Below are 17,487 nucleotides of genomic sequence, written 5' to 3' on the forward strand. Positions count from 1 at the left end.
TCCAGTTGCTTCCACATCATATGAAGAAGAGAGTAAATACAGGAGGTAGAGAATGAAGAAGAAAAATATTGTATGCTACAAAATAATGCAGCAATACTGGCTGTATGGGATTGGAAAGCACGGGTTTAATCTTGTACATATCTTCATTCCCTCTTTATTCATGAACAATGAAACAGTCAAGGATGATGTGACTAGACCATGATGGTTGCCTTCCTCAGAAAAGAATACCTCAGTGCAGATTTGCTAACAGCTTGGCCAGTCTCCATGCAACAGCGACTGGATGAATAGAGGATAATTTACTGATAGAAAAACACTATCTCTCTAAAATAACGCAAGCTTACAAACAGCAAAATCAACAGGTGTTTTCATTGTTTTGCCAAATGCTTCTGTATTTCCACAGGAAAATACAGCAAATAGTATTATAAAATAATTTTGTAATTACCAAAAAAAGGTGAAAATCTGGAGAAAAAAAATAATGGGCTTGTTAATATCCAGCCACACTTCTCCCCTCTGGGATTGAGATTTGAAGATGCCGGGGGAGGAAGAGGTCAGTACAGTGCAATGAACTGGCAACAGCTACAAACGATCCCTTGAGGGAGGAAACCTTATAAGATCATAGCTCACAATTTAAATGCTGCATGCAAAGGGAGCGAGGTTTAAAGCCTGCCAATAAAAACACCTTGGCATAACAGCCGGCAAAGCAAACAGAAAAGTGGCAGGAGAGCAAAGTGTGGGATTTAAAGCAATCAAAAGCATATTCAATTAATCAAGTGTAACTAAAAGCCTTCCATTGGCTTCATCATTCAGTATGGTACAATATACTCTTTGTCTCATGTGTAAACTACAATAAACCAAGATTAAGAATAGAATTCAAAATGAACCTGTGCCTTGATATTCAAACACAATGCAATATTTCGCAAATTAGTTTGCAATTATGTTAGATCGCGGCTAGAAGCCAAGTTATCAAATTATTGTGTGCATACAAAAAATGCACAGAAATCTGTCTTGCGTAGATAAGGCCATTTACTTACTTGCTTTGTCTCTCCATGCTGGCCACCCTGAGTGTTTCCCATCGGGAATTTAGCAAGTTCATCTGCTCCCGAATTTCATTTTCTTCATCTTCAGACAGTTTTCCCTCTTCAATAAGTTGATTCCCAGCCTGTAGAATATTACCCACACTGCCCTGATGGGAGGTTAGCTCCATCATAAAGCCCTGCCAAAAATAACTAAAGTCAGTAATAGGTAGACATTTCAAACGTTACAAGCATAAAAACACCATCTGTAAAGGTAGTATCCATTCATGATAAATTAAAATCCCAGCTTAATGTTTCATTTAAATTAAATGCAAATGTTCCTTCAAAAACGTTCACACTTTTCACACCAAACTCTGCCAACGTGCTTTATTATAAGGTCATAAGGTCATAAGTGATAGGAGCAGATTTAGGCCATTCGGCCCAACAAGTCTACTCCGCCATTCAATCATGGCTGATCTATCTCTCCCTCCTAACCCCATTCTCCTGCCTTGACACCCGTACTTAAAAATATCCATTGTCTTGACCTCCACAGCCTTCTGTGGCAAAGAATTCCACAGATTCACCGCCCATTCCATTATGATGGATTGAGGAGGTATTGATTATTGAACAAAATACATTAGTATGGATAATCAAAGATACAGAACCTCAGCATACAGTATTAATACTCACTGGCCAATAATTTTTCCCCCCCCCCCCCCCCCCCCCCCCCAACGCCATGCGCATACAATTACAGTAGTCCATTTACTTCATGGGAATGAAACTGTTCTTTGACTTCCTCCACATCATCCGAGACTGCACCCTGTGCTTGCAGAGAATCCTCGGCAGAGAGCAGCCAGGTCAGTACCACCTCCAACGCAGTCTGGTAACTGTCCAAGTCCACTTCAGTTTCCACAGCTGGGCTTCCAATTGGCTTCTCTACAGAGGATTCCATGAGCTGCTCAACAAGAAACAAGAGTGGATATTCTTCCATTAAAGACAGCTCAAAATGTTCTGCTTCATTAACCAGACAATCACAGCAATATGGATTTGTGAAGAAAAAAAGTTATCACCAAACATCATTTTTGTTGCAGGATTGATTCCAAAATTCAGGGGACAACTATAAACAGGTGATCATTTTAATGGCTACTGGTTCCATTCCGCAGAAAGAAATGTACGTGATTGCATTTTGCACTGCTCATTAAAATGTGCATTCCTAATTATCAAACCATTTGAGCTGCATAAGATATTCATTACTGTTTAATGTCTTCTGGGAACTAGCAGTTTTTCAATTCCACTTAAATAAAACTTGAAACCCATTGCAGGGAAATATAAATTTGCACAGGTTTTTGCTACTGGCTGCAGCCAACATGATATCAGTGGCAATCAAATCTTTTCATTCCCCACTGTGCCAGCCCTCCCTCTCCATCCGCCTTCCCCATGCCTGAAGAAGGGTATCGACCCGAAACGTCATCTATTGCTTTTCTCCAGAGATGCTGTCTGACCCGCTGAGTTACTCCAGCTTATCTTCCCCATTTATTCATTCTCTCCAATTCTATCACCATGGGAGCTAATAATTTGGACCATGATAATAAGGGCAGGTTAATTGTTGAGAGGTGCGTCAAAAAACTGCATGGCCTCACCTTGTCCCAGCCTTTTATTTCTATTTTCTGAGTGCCTGAGCTTTATGAAAAGAAACATTAAAACCCATGCAGACATTAAAAAGCCACAGCTCCCAGCAGAACACATACACAATATGAGATAAAGCAGTCCAGTTGTGCTGCCTGAAGCCCCAACACTTGACACTAGGAGAGATCCCTAGCTTTTTTTTGACTGCTTTATCGACCATCAATTGCGTAAATCTTAAAAGTCAGTTCCTGGTAGACGGTTCAGAATCTGAGGCCAGTGAAGTTTGTTTTCTGGTGTTCTGACATGGATTGGATTGAGACAATGGAGCCTATGAATCGAAGGATCCTGAAAGTCCAGGTCCAGGTTCAGGAACAGCTTTTTCCCTACAGCCATCAGGCTATTAACCACAACAACAAATAAGCTTTGAGCTCTGAACTGCAAAAGACTATATTATTATTGCAAGTCAACTTAAGTGAAGTCAAGAGAGTTTATTGTCATGTGTCCCAGATAGGACAATGAAATTCTTGCTTGCTGCAGCACAACAGAATATTGTAGGCATAAATACAGAACAGATCAGTGTGTCTATATACCATAGACACTATATTTGTTATTTATTGAACTTTTGCTTTTTTTTTTCTCTTCCCCCGTTATGTACTATGTTTACATATTCACATATTCTGTTGTGCTGCAGCAAGTAAGAATTTCATTGTCCAATCCAGGACATATGACAATGAAACACTCTTGAATCTTTGTGTTGAAAAGGTTTGTTGACCTCAGGCTGGAAATAATTGAAGGAGCTGGAATGAATGTATTATAAATGAGAGAAAAGTGCCCTTTAACACTTCCAACATGACCAATGTGTGGCACTACCATATCTGTCTGTTCCACGTTTACACCAAAATAACAAAACAGAGCTGTGGACAAGGGAGAACAGCTATAATTGCCCAGGCCAAATGATGGACAGAATTGCCCCAAGACACTGGGAAAACACTTTAATCATGTTTGATCGTTGTTCCAGAGAATTCCAAGCAACCGGTGAAGTAGCATCCTTTCTAGATGTACTAAAAAGATGCAAAATATTTTTAACAGGTTTTTATTCTGCGCACCAAAGACAACAAAGAATGAATTCATGTGCTGGCATCTCGCTCCACCTATGTCATTCTTTCTCATAGTGAGCAGACGAAACATGCAGACAAAATTGCAAATGTTGCCTGGTATTTGGTATCACTACTTTAAACTTCTATGCCTTCAATCATTTATGATATAAAGTAAAAATATCAATTTCCCTTTAAACGGGTGCTCCTTATTTTAAAACTTACTCTTCCAGTAATTAAAATTCTTACATTTTTCACATTTTTCCAATTACAAGGAACGAGGACTAGTTATGCATGTGCTCATCTCTTTTGCTTGTATGATGCCTGGTAGTTTCTCAATGCCTCCAGGCGGCACGGTGGCACAGCTGTGGAGTTGCTGCCTTACAGCGCCTACACAGCCAGACACCCGTGTTCGATCCCGACGAAGGGTCTGTACAGTTTATACGGTCTCGCCGTGACTGTGTGGGTTTTCTCCGAGATCTTCAGTTACCTCCCACACTCCAAAGACATACAGGTTTATAGGTTAATTGACTTGGTTATAAATGTAAAATTGGCCCGAGTGTGTAGAATGGTGTGAATGTGCGGGCAGTGGCGGACTGGGTCTAAAAATATTGGTTGCCAGGAGACAAAGGGGGCCCACTTCATCAGGGGCCCACTTGCCATCGGGCAAGCTGACACCCTGGCCAGTCCGCCACTGTGTGCGGGGATCGCTGGTCGGTGTGGACTCTGTGGGCCGAAGGGCCTGTTTCCTTGCTGTATCTCTAAATTAAACTAAATCTATCCCCTAGAACTCAAGCATACTGCACTAAGATTATGCTCAACTATATATTAGCACCACTATATGTCAGTATAAAGTACACAATTATGCAACAGAAAACCATGTGACAACTATATACGAGCAAATCATTTGACCTCAGGCTTGCTGCACAACTTAGCAAGGTCTGGGCTTGTCTATGTATTGGCCCAATTCCACTTTGCCACCTGTTCCCCACAATACCATTGACTTTTCATTCACACACCTGCCAATATGTAGCTTTGAAGAAATGAAAAATTATCATCCATAGAATTCCCAAAGTTCACAACTCTCCAACAAATTCAATCTCAAGTGACCAATTGCTCATGCTAGATGATGGTGACCAGTTTTACACTTGCACAGCAGTGGAAACCCCGTCAAACTCCATCAGAACCTCATCAATTTCAATTAGTTCACTTGTTAATCTTGAGAGAACACCGGTTTCTTCTGCTCAATTGTTTGTCAAATAATAAACTCCTTATTGCAGGGATTAACGTTATGAAGGGGGGGAAAAGGGGTTGTCAGGCAGCTTTGGCAGATAAGGGAAAAGAGAATCCAAAGAGATGCCACATGTATATTAAGGACAAACGTGTAACTAGGGAGAGAATAGAGTCCCATAAAGAACAATGCGGTCCTCTGTGTGTGGAGCCACAGGAGATGGGTGAGGGTCTGAATGACCATGTCTTATCTGCATTCATGAAAAGCGTGGAAAGTTAATACTCATGTCTTGAAGAGATTCTACATTACGGACGTCTGTACATCTTAAAATACATGGAAGTAGATAATTCCTTAGTGCCTGATCAATTGTACTCAAGGGCATTGTAGGAATCTGGGGAAGAAAATGACGGGCCCCACCAGATATATTGGTGGTATCGAGGAAAATGAATAAGCTCATTACAGCGAGATCTTGATCAATTGCCAATAAGCAAGATGAAATTTAATTGAGATGAAAGTGAGGTGTTGCATTTTGATGAGACAAACCAGGTCAGGACTCAGCGGGTCAGGCAACACCTGTGGATGACATACTGAGTTGGAGCCTTCTTCACGCTGATGGAGTAGGGGAGAGAAAGCTGGCAAAGCATTGATTTTCATACTACCCACTACTCCATCAGTCTGTAGAAGGGTCCTGATCCAAAACATTGTCTGTCCATTACCTCCACAGATGATGCCAGAATCACTTAGTTCCTCCAGCACTTCGCACTTCGTGAAAAATTCCAGCATCTGCATTTCCTTGTATCTCAAGGTCAGCACTTGTACAGTAAATTGGTCGGACCCTGGGGTTTATTGTTGAAAACAGAGACCAAAGGGTGTAGGTATATACTTCCACAAAAGTGATGAGACACATAGACAGGATGGTGAAGAAGGCATTTGGTGTGCTTGCCTTCAAACGTCAGAGGATTGAGTACAGGAGTTGAGACATCATGTTACAGCTGTAGAAAACATTAGCAAGGCTACATTTTGAATACTATACATAGCTCTAGTCTGCCCTGCTGCAGGAAGCATGTTATAGAACTGGAAAGGGTGCAAGATATAATTACAAGGATGTTACCACATCTGGAGAGCTTGATTTACATAGGTTGGGCCTTCTCTTCCCATCGATGGGTGATGGGTGAACTTATAGAGGGTTGTAAAATCACAAGGAGCATTGATAAGGTTTTCCCAAGGGAAGGGAGTCCAAAATTAGTGGCATAGCTGGAAGAGCTGTTGCTTCACAGTGCCACAGACTCGGGTTTGATCCGGGCCTCAGATGCTGTGTTTGTGGAGTTTGTATGTTCTCATTGTAACCACGTGAGTTTGTCCTGGTGCACCAGTTTCCTGCATTCGGCCCTTCAAGCCAGCACTGCCATTCAATGTGATCATGGCTGATCATCCCCAATCAGTACCCCATTACTGCCTTCTCCCCATATTCCCTGACTCCGCTATTTTTAAGAGCCCTATCTAGCTCTCTCTTGAAAGCATCCAGAGAACCCGCCTCCACCGCCCTCTGAGCAGAGAATTCCACAGACTCACCACTCTCTGTGAGAAAAATATGTTTCCTTGTCTCTGTTCTAAATGGCTCACTCCTTATTCTTAAACTGTGACCCTTGGTTCTGCACTCCCCCAACATCGGGAACATGTTTCCCGGTGAGAATAGCTTGATTGTCTAAGTTGAAGGTTGTGAATAATTTGGGTTAAAGGGCCTCTTTCTGTGCTACACAGCACTATGATTTATTTAGGAAATGCGCCACATTCTTTGTATTTCATCATGTTTCTCTCACTGGGTAGAGCATTCATCATGTAGTTTATCAGAATTGCAGAAAACTCGAGCACTAAATATCAAGCACGAGGTTCGCAACTTTGCCTCTTGTTTAGTCTTGAGCACTGGCAAGGCTCAGAGAGAGGAGGGTCAGTCTGAAACGTTTAAGTCAACTGTTTTTGCTGACCGTGGAATGTCTGCCTTAAACAAGCCATTGTTTTTAGCCTCAAGTGCACTTAAATCATATTTGATTCTTCAGCACCATATAGAACTGGTCACAAATATAAAAAATACATATGAATTATTTTACTTAAGAAGCCTTTGCGTTAAGTCTTTTCAATTACTACTTACCGAGTGCCAAGATTATAGTGCTTAAGCATATGAATAAACCCATCATACATACCATTGGGTTTTCAAAGTATGCTCTACAATGAAACAGGAGATTTTTTCTGCAGTTAAATGTTGCCATTCCTATAAAGGAATGTTAATGTGGAATGAATTATGCATCTTAGTGGTAATATTTCTTTGCATAACACCACGATAATTTTTTTCAGCAAATTTGATTGCAAAGACCAATTTGATGCATGGAGAATGTAAAAACCTGAGAGTTAAAGTAAAGAAACAAAAAGCCTACAGGCTGGAATATATCACAGACGTTATAAAGTTCATTTAAAGATAATCCAAAGATGCAAAAGAATGAAATGTGCAATTATGTTCACGCAGACTATTCATCACTTTTGAACACGATAAGTACCTCACCATTTCTGAAAGGAATTTGGAGATTAACAGATGTTTAATATTATTTAAAGCTCTCCTCACCAAGTACAAATTTGTTTTTTGGCGAGGTCCTGTTGAACTAATGCAGATTGGTTGAACAAATCAATAATGTTTGGCTAGTTAGTAGAAGATTTCTGACCTTGCCTTCAACATTATAATCACTTAACTACTCTAATTTTAAATTAACCACACTATAATACTCTTGTTTGCTAATTTAAATACACTTTGTACAAACCAATGTAAGAATAAAAAATGAGTCAATGTCACATTGTTAAGGGCATTGAAATGCCAAATCATCATAATGGATCAATGAAATGCCAAATCATCTTAAAGCATCAATGAAATGCTAAATCATCTTAAAGCATCAATGGAGGCTGAATGCAGAAATTAATCTTATAAATCCCAAAGCAATCTTAAATAAGGTACATTTGGGAGCAATTTGTGTGAGGATGTCTCTCTGGAACAGGATCTCTGGATAACACATTTTGTGTGATGTCTGTTGAATTCAGAGAACTACTTACAATTGTCATTTACTGACATTCTCGGCAATTCTATTATTTATTTATTTCAGAGTTTGCAGACGAATGAGTGACAATCATCAGGCTTTGTGCATTATGAGTTCATGCCGGCATTTTTGTCCTAAGTGAGCAGCTTAGATACCAGTATATTGTCGTCCAGCAGATTTATACTTGCTGTGATAACTGCATTTAATCAGCCGTCGTCCCAGGGTGCAAACCCCAAGTAATAAAATCGAAAACCCAACCACTCTCAAAAATGCAGTTATTCATTCAGTTGAGGTAATTGAGATGAATGACTATGGCCAACAAGCTTCATAATTCAATGCTGTTAAAAATGAGACAAGTGATGCAGAATTTTTAACCATGCAGATTTTCGGAGATAGATAGAAACATAGAAAATAGGTGCAGGAGGCCATTCGGCCCTTCGAGCCAGCATCGCCATTCATTGTGATCATGGCTGATCGTCCCCAATCAATAACCCGTGCCTGCCTTCTCCCCATATCCCTTGATTCCACTAGCCCCTAGAGCTCTATCTAACTCTCTCTTAAATCCATCCAGTGACTTGGCCTCCACTGCCCTCTGTGGTAGGGAATTCCACAAATTCACAACTCTCTGGGTGAAAAGGTATTTTCTCACCTCAGTCCTAAATGGCCTCCCCTTTATTCTAACACTGTGGCCCCTGGTTCTGGACTTGCCCAACATTGGGAACATTTTTCCTGCATCTAGCCTGTCCAGTCCATTTATAATTTTATATGTTTCTATAAGATAACCCCTCATCCTTCTAAACTCCAGTGAATACAAGCCTAGTCTTTTCAATCTTTCCTCAAATTATAGTCCCGCCATCCCAGGGATCAATCTCATGAACCTATGCTGCACTGCCTCAATCACAAGGATGTCCTTCCTCAAATTAGGAGACCAAAACTGTACACAATACTCCAGATGTGGTCTTACCAAAGCCCTATACAACTGCAGAAGAACCTCTCTCCTCCTATACTGAAATCCTCTTGTTATGAAGGCCAACATTCCATTACCTTTCTGCACTGCCTGCTGTACCTGCACGCCAACTTTCAGTGACCGATGTACAAGGACACCCAGGTCTCGCTGCACCTCCCCCTTACCTCACCTAACCCAATTGACATAACAATCTGCCCCCTTGTTTTTGCCACCAAAGCGGATAATCTCACATTTATCTATATTATATTGCATCTGCCACGCATCTGCCCACTCACTCAACCTGTCCAGGTCACCCTGCAATCTCCTAATATCCTCTTCACAGTTCACACTGCCACTCAGCTTTGAGTCGTCCGCAAACTTGCTAGTGTTGCTCCTAATTCCCTCTTCCAAATCATTAATATATATTGTAAACAGTTGTGGCCACAACACTGAGCCATGTGGCACTGGCAACCGGAAGGTCGCCGGTTCGAAACCCGCTTGGAGTGCATACTGTCGTTGTGTCCCTGGGCAAGACACTTCACCCACCTTTGCCTGTGTGTGAATGTGTGTGAATGTGTGTGAGTGATTGGTGGTGGTCGGAGGGACCGTATGCGCAGATTGGCAGCCACGCTTCCGTCAGTCTGCCCAGGGCAGCTGTGGCTGCAGAAGTAGCTTACCACCACCGAGTGTGACTGAGGAGTGAATGAATAATGCGATGTAAAGCGCCTTGAGTATTAGAAAGGTGCTATATAAATCCCATCCATTATTATTATTATTATTATTATTATTATTCTGAAAAGGACCCGTTCACTCCTACTCTTTGCTTCCTGTCTGCCAACCAATTTTCTATCCATGGCAACACCCTACCCCCAATACCATATGCTCTAATCTTAGTCATCAGTCTCCCATGCGGGACCTTATCAAAGGCTTTCTGAAAGTCTAGATACACTACATCCACTGGCTCCCCTTAATCTATTTTACTTGTCACATCCTCAAAAAATTCCAGAAGATTAGTCAAGCATGATTTTCCTTTCATAAATCCATGCTGACTTGGACTAATCCTTTTACTGCTATCCAAATGCCCCATTATTACTCCTTTCATAATTGACTCCAGCATCTTTCTCACCACCAAAGTCAGGCTAACTGGTCTGTAATTCCCCGTTTTCTCTCTCGCTCCTTTCTTGAAAAGTGGGATAACATTTGCTATCCTCCAATCCACAGGAACTGATCCTGAATCTATTGAACATTGGAAAATGATCACCAATGTGTCCACTATTTCTAGAGCCACCTCCCCGAGGACCCTTGGATGCAGACCATCAGGCCCAGGGGATTTATCATCCTTCAGTCCCATTAGCCTACCCACTACTATTTCTCGCCTAATGAACATTTATTTCAGTTCCTCTACCCCCTTAGATGCTCTGTCCTTCAGATGGTAAAGGAAGTGCAAATGTAGGAGATGCATTAATGCCTTGGTTAGATTGGACTCAGATTGGAAATGTGGTCTTGCCACTGCAGTGAAAAGCAGATTGCAATTTAAATGTATGAACAGAACCAGTCACCATAATCAGTTTATAAAATGAACAAGTACACCTAAAAACATTTGTACAAATCATGCCAGGACATCACGACCCATTATTAAAGGTGCAAAGTATTAAGGATCGGTCACATACAAAGTAGAAATGATGGCATAGTACGACATTAACTTTTGGCTTCACATGATCCACCAACAAATTAAATGTTTAAGTTGTTCCTGGCCCAACTTTGCAACAAATCCAGATATGATAATTAATTTTAATTCACAAAACACACACCTCTAGTGTTACAAGAGTGATAAACTCAGTTTTCAATCTGTTTTCAAATCAAATTCAATATACCTTATGGAATTGCAACAGTAAAATGAAATGCCATGTTTATGACCCCAATAAATAATCAGCGAGAAGGTCAATCACATTGTAATTTTCTCAGAATAATACTAATAAAAATCATGCTTGACTAAGCTTCTGGAATATTTTGAGGATGTAACTAGGAAAATGGACAAGGGAGAGCCAGTGAATGTGGTGTACCTGGACTTGCAGAAAGCCTTTGATAAGGTCCCACATAGGAGATTAGTGGGCAAAATTAGGGCACATGGTATTGGGGGTAGAGTGCTTACATGGCTAGAAAATTGGTTGGCAGACAGGAAATGAAGAGTAGGGATTAACAGGTTCCTTTCAGAATGGCAGGCAGTGACTAGTGGGATACCGTAAGGCTCGGTGCTGGGAAGGCAGCTATTTACAATATACATTAATGATTTAGATGAAGGGACTAAAAGTAACATTAGCAAATTTGCTGATGACACAAAGCTGGGTGGCAGTGTGAACAGTGAGGAAGATGCTATGAGAATGCAGGGTGACTTGGACAGGTTGGGTGAGTGGGCAGATGCATGGCAGTCACTGAAAGTAAGCATGCAGGTACAGAAGGCAGTGAAGAAAGCTAATGGCATGTTGGCGTTCATAACAGGAAGAGTTGTATAGGAGCAAAGAGGTTCTTCTGCAATTGTACAGAGCTCTGGTGGGACCACACCTGGAGTATTGTGTGCAGTTTTGGTCTCCAAATTTGAGGAAGGATATTCTTGCTATTGAGCAGTGCAGCGTAGGTTCACAAGGTTAATTCCCGGGATGGCGGGACTGTCATATGTTGAAAGTATGGAGCGACTGGGCTTGTATACACTGGAATTTAGAAGGATGAGAAGGGATCTTATTGAAACATTTAAGATTATTAAGCGATTGGAGACGCTAGAGGCAGGAAACATGTTCCAAATGTTGGGGGAGTCCTGAAAGTGCGGCCACAGTTTAAGAGTAAGGAGTAAGCCATGTAGAACGGAGAAGAGAAAAACATGTTCACCCAGAGAGTTGTGAATCTGTGGAATTCTCTGCCTCAGAACGTAGTGGAAGCCAATTCTCTGGATGCTTTCATGAGAGAGCTAGATCGAGCTCTTAAAGATAGCAGAGTCAAGGGATATGGGGAGATGGCAGGAACGGGGTACTGATTGTGGATGATCAGCCATGATCACAGTGAATGGCGGTGGTGGCTCGAAGGGCTCAATGGTCTACCCCTGCACCTGATGTCTATTGTCTATTGAAAATTTGTTTCCCAGATTAAATGTGCAACAACTATTTGCAAGTCATCCTGCATCATTCCAGGAGCAATGCGAGCACCCTTGCTCCCCTGACCCATTATACATCAATAGATCTTGTGATGATGACATTCCCAGTAACACACTCGTCTTCGGGCAATGCTGCAGAAATTATATCCACATGTTCCAAAAGCTTCTTTGAAAAAGGCTGGGAAAGTTCTATTTTTACAATACCGTGTTTAATTCTGACCCCTGTAAATCCGATATTTACAATTGCACCTTTGGGGACACAAGCACTGCCCCCTACCTAACCCCCGGGTATCGCTCCTGTTCTCTTGCGATTCAGATCCCAGATCAATATCACTTCCCTCACACCCACATGCATTCTTCTGATTGCTGCCCATTTTCCCGAGACAGCTACCATTCCCATTCCCATTCCCATTCCCAGTCTTGCTTGCAGGCCCCACTTTTCATGCAGAAAATATTTCTGATTCAACTGCTATCATGAGAGTTTGGCATCAACTCAAGTAACTATAGAAAATGACAGCACCTCTTCAAAAACTGCCTTGTGGCTGCAGAAAACTGTAGTCAAGTGAGCTGATCTGCTGCTCTGGAGCTCCCAGCAGACAGAAATTGTGCAAATAACTTAGCTCTTGCCCAAAAAACATAGATGCCTGAGATTCGGGTGCTTAGGCAAATTGTCCTGCACCATTATATGCCTTCATTCCAGATCTGCAAGAACCTGGCATGGCTCCATCACAGCCTACAGTTCCTAGTGCTTTACCGTTTTCAGACAGTGGTCTCTAAAAGCCAAATAAACAGCGCTGGATGCAACGTAAAGCTCAGTAATTCACTCCCTAAAAAGACATACTGCAATTACAGCATTGTCACACTGTTTAGTTTAGTTCAGATGTGTAACGTGCAAATAGGCCCTTCCGATCACCCACTCTGCGCCGACCATTGATTACCCGAACAGTAGTTCTATCCCACATACTAGGAGCAATTTACAGAAGCCTATTGACAAAAAGAACCTGCACGTCTTTGAAATGTGGGAGGAAACCAAAGCATCGGTAGAAAGCCCACGTGGTCACAGGGAGAACCAACAAACTCTGTACATCATAGTCAGGATCGAATCCAGGTCTCTGGCACTGTAAGGCAGCAACTCTACCACTATGCCATTCTGTGTTTTTGAGTGTAGCCAAATCCTACATTACGTGACTTTGAAGTTAAAAGTTCTTTCCTCACATAAAACATAATTAGTTCCATCACATTTGCTTTGCATCTTAAAGGGATTTGACGTTATATTTATTGATGCTCCAGAATCTAAGTGCAAGTAGCTGATGATATAGCAACATGTAGGTTTTTTTCACAATAACTTTTTGAACCACAAAGAATTAAAGAAATATGGCCCACGTCTATTTACATCTTTCGTGACAAGCCGCACATACCGAGCTGTCATCTCCTCCCACGGGTTCAGATAATCCTGAACTGTCTTGCAATATGTGCTTCCAGAGAGTTTTCTTCCCACCTGTCGGCATTCAGCATGACATCGGGTCAGTAACCGTCTGCCGCCTCAAGCTGTTCGTGCTTGAGAAGCTGCAGCACTGCTCCTCAATAATATCATCTTTTCTTTAGCACAATGACTCAGAGCCACTGAGCTTTGGTAATAAAGCACCAGTTCACCAGACGAATTTGAATAAATAATGAAACAAAGCAGTTACGGCCAACATCAGATGTGAGCAAGTCTTTGATGGAAACAAGAATACATTTGCTCACATTTTACTGAAAGGAACAATTACCTACTCCTCCACTTTTATAGCTTAGCACAAAAATTACAAATCATCAAAACAGGGTTTTGCATTATTCATTTCTATGCACTGTGGAATCAAACGTCAGGAGGGAAAGAAAATGAGTAATGATATTCAAAGAACTCACTTAGCAACCAAACAGATTTTCATCATCAAAAAAAGGGCACAAAATGCTGGAGTAATGCCCCTGTCCCACTTAGGAATCCTGAACGGAAACCTCTGGAGACTTTGCGCCCCACCCAAGGTTTCCGTGCGGTTCTCAGAGGTTGCAGGTGGTTGCCAGAGGTTGCAGGCAGTGGAAGCAGGTAGGGAGACTGACAAAAAACCTCCGGGAACCGCACGGGAACCTTGGATGGGGCACAAAGTCTCCAGAGGTTTCCGTTCAGGTTTCCTAAGTGGGACAGGGGCATAACTCGACAGGTTGGGCAGCATTTCTGGAGAACATGGATAGGTGACGTTTCAGGTCGGGACCTCTCTTCAGACTCAAGAAGGGTCTGCAGAAGGGTCCTGAACTGAAACTCCATCTATCGATTTTCTCCAGAGATGCTGCCTGACCTGCTGAGTTATTCCAGCACGTTGCATGTTATATTTTGTAAACCAGCATATGTAGTTCCTTGTTTCTAAGTAATTTTCCCATCGATGGATTTTTGTTTTCAAGTAACCAGAATCTATCTTGCCATAAAACATTTTCTCCACTGTGAAACACATCCCATATTTGATCATTCTCCACTTGGTAATTTGATAGTTTGGCAGTAGAATTGGACTGGATCTCACTGCCAAAAATATATCAGCAAGGCTGACAAGGATACTCCAAAAAGCTTATTCCAAAAAGTAGAACATCATGACTAATGGAAGGAAATTCAACCTTGCATTTCGCTAATCATTACTGCATACTTCCAAACACAAGATTGCTTGTCAACCTGACATTGAAATCTGGAACTTGTTTTTCATCTGCAGCTATTCCTCGTATTGATCAATTTCATTGCATTTCTCTTGGTGACACGCAAGTTTTTTTCTCATTGGACTACATCCCAACCATATCATATGTTTAAGAAGGAACTGTAGATGCTGGAAAATCAAAGGTAGACAAAAATGCTGGAGAAACTCAGCGGGTGAGGCAGCATCTGTGGAACGAAGGAAATAGGCAACGTTTCGTGTCGAGACCCTTCTTCAGACTGGTGGGGGTGGGGGGGGGGGCGGGAAGAAGAAAGGAAAAGGTGGAGACAGTGGGCTGTGGGAGAGCTGGGAAGGGATGGGGAAAGAAGAAGAAAGCAGGGACTACCTGAAATTGGAGAAGTCAATGTTCATACAGCTGGGGTGTAAACTACCCAAGCAAAATATGAGGTGCTGCTCCTCCAATTTACGGTGGGCCTCACTCTGGCCATGGAGGAGGCCCAGGACAGAAAGGTCGGATTCGGAATGGGAGGGGTAGTTGAAGTGCTGAGCCACCGGGAGATCAGGTTGGTTTTGCAAAACGAGCGGAGGTGTTGGGCGAAGCGATCGCTAAGCCTACGCTTGGTCTCACCGATGTAGAGCAGCTGACACCTAGAGCAGCGAATGCAATAGATGAGGTTGGAGGAGGTGCAGGTGAACCTATGCCGGACCTTGAAAGACTGCTTGGGTCCTTGGATGGAGTCAAGGGGGGAGGTAAAGCGACAAGTGCAGCATTTCCTGTGGTTGCAAGGGAAAGTGCCAGGAGAGGGGTGGTTTGGGTGGGAAGGGATGAATTGACCAGGGAGTTACGGAGGGAGCGGTCTCTGCGGAAAGCCGAAAGGGAACGAGATGGGAAGATGTGGCTAGTGGTGGGATCCCGTTGGATGTGGCGAAAATGTCGGAGGATTATTTGTTGTATGTTACGGCTGGTAGGTGAGGACAAGGGGAACTCTGCCCTTGTTACGAGTGGGGGGGATGGGGACTGAGAGCAGAGTTACGGGGTATAGAAGAGACCCTGGTGAAAGCCTCATCTATAGTAGAAGAGGGGAACCCCAGTTCCCGAAAGAATGAGGACATCTCTGATGCCCTGGTTTGGAACACTCCATCCTGAGTGCAGATGCAGTGTAGACAGAGGACTTGGGAGTAAGGAATGGAGTCCTTACAGGAAGCAGAGTGGGAAGAAGTGTAGTCCAGATAGCCATGGGAGTCAATGGTTTTATAGTAGATGTCGGTCAGTAGTCTGTTACGTGCGATGGAGAATTGAACATTGACTTCGCCAATTTTAGGTAGTCCCTACTTTCTCCTTCTTTCCCCTTCCCTTCCCTGCTCTCCCACAGCCCACTGTCTCCGCCTCTTCCTTTCTACTCCCCTCCCCCCCCCCCACCCCCACATCAGTCTGAAGAAGGGTCTCGACCCAAAACATCGCCTATTTCCTTCACTCCATAGATGCTGCCTCACCCGCTGAGTTTCTCCAGTATTTTTGTCTACCTCGGGTATTGGCAGGTATTTTTTCGTGTCCTTGTTTATTAGTAATTTTTCTGTTTGTGCACATCTCTGGCAAGTCCAGCATGTATTGCCTTGAGGAGCTGGTGGTGGGTTAGTGCTGTGAACCACTCCAGTTGTTTGGTAAGAGCACTCTCTCAGTTTTATTGGGGAGGACGTTCCAGGGCCTGCACATGGCAATGAAGCAGGATCGGCAATATGTTACCAAGTAAGATTGTGTACAAACAAGATGGAAATCTGTGGGCTGATGTTCTCAGTCCGTCTTGGCCCATGCGATCTCCCGGTTGCCAAATATTTGAACTCCCCTTCCCATTCCCACACTGAGCTTTCTGTCCTCTACTGTCAGACTGAGACCACATGCATATTGGAGGAACAACACCTTATAACCATATAACCATATAACAATTACAGCATGGAAACAGGCCATCTCGACCCTTCTAGTCCGTGCCGAACACATAATCTCCCCTAGTCCCATATACCTGCGCTCAGACCATAACCCTCCATTCCTTTCCCATCCATATAACTATCCAATTTATTTTTAAATGATAAAAACGAACCTGCCTCCACCACCTTCACTGGAAGCTCATTCCACGCAGCTACCACTCTCTGAGTAAAGAAGTTCCCCCTCATGTTACCCCTAAACTTCAGTCCCTTAATTCTCAAGTCATGTCCCCTTGTTTGAATCTTCCCTACTCTCAGTGGGAAAAGCTTTTCCACGTCAACTCTGTCTATCCCTCTCATCATTTTAAAAACCTCTATCAAGTCCCCCCTTAACCTTCTGCGCTCCAAAGAATAAAGCCCTAACTTGTTCAACCTGTTTTAAGAATACATTGTTCAACCTGTTTTAAGAATACATTCTACATACAACCTTATGTTTTGCTTGGGCAGCTTACAACCCAGCGGTATGAATATTGGTTTCTCTAATGTAAGTAATCCTTCCCACTCTCTCCGTCCCTGCCCCACTCATCCTGCTAGTTCCTCTGCTAGTATACAATCGTTAGCGCCATCGTTATCGGTTTGTTCCACCATTTATTTAAAATGTGGATACCACAATATCTACCTTAACATTTGGATGGGGCAGCTAAGCAGAATTATTTTTCTCCATGCATATACTTAAGAACATCCCAAGCCGAATTAT

The 17,487-nt window shown here is 42.6% G+C and overlaps 1 protein-coding gene across 12 annotated transcripts in view; it reads right to left on the minus strand.

The window, feature by feature from the left end:
• Positions 1-17,487, minus strand: part of dmd (dystrophin) — a 1,663,772-nt gene that overhangs the window by 1,071,135 nt on the left and 575,150 nt on the right. For all 12 annotated transcript variants that reach the window (XM_033033201.1, XM_033033203.1, XM_033033205.1 and 9 more), the window contains 2 exons: positions 1,780-1,968; positions 1,032-1,213 (listed from right to left, as the gene is read on the minus strand). In XM_033033201.1, coding sequence (XP_032889092.1) covers positions 1,032-1,213; positions 1,780-1,968 — 371 coding nt within the window. The remainder of the gene's footprint in view (positions 1-1,031; positions 1,214-1,779; positions 1,969-17,487) is intronic.

Source organism: Amblyraja radiata, chromosome 14 (assembly GCF_010909765.2).
Source record: "Amblyraja radiata isolate CabotCenter1 chromosome 14, sAmbRad1.1.pri, whole genome shotgun sequence".
Lineage (NCBI taxonomy): Eukaryota > Metazoa > Chordata > Chondrichthyes > Rajiformes > Rajidae > Amblyraja > Amblyraja radiata.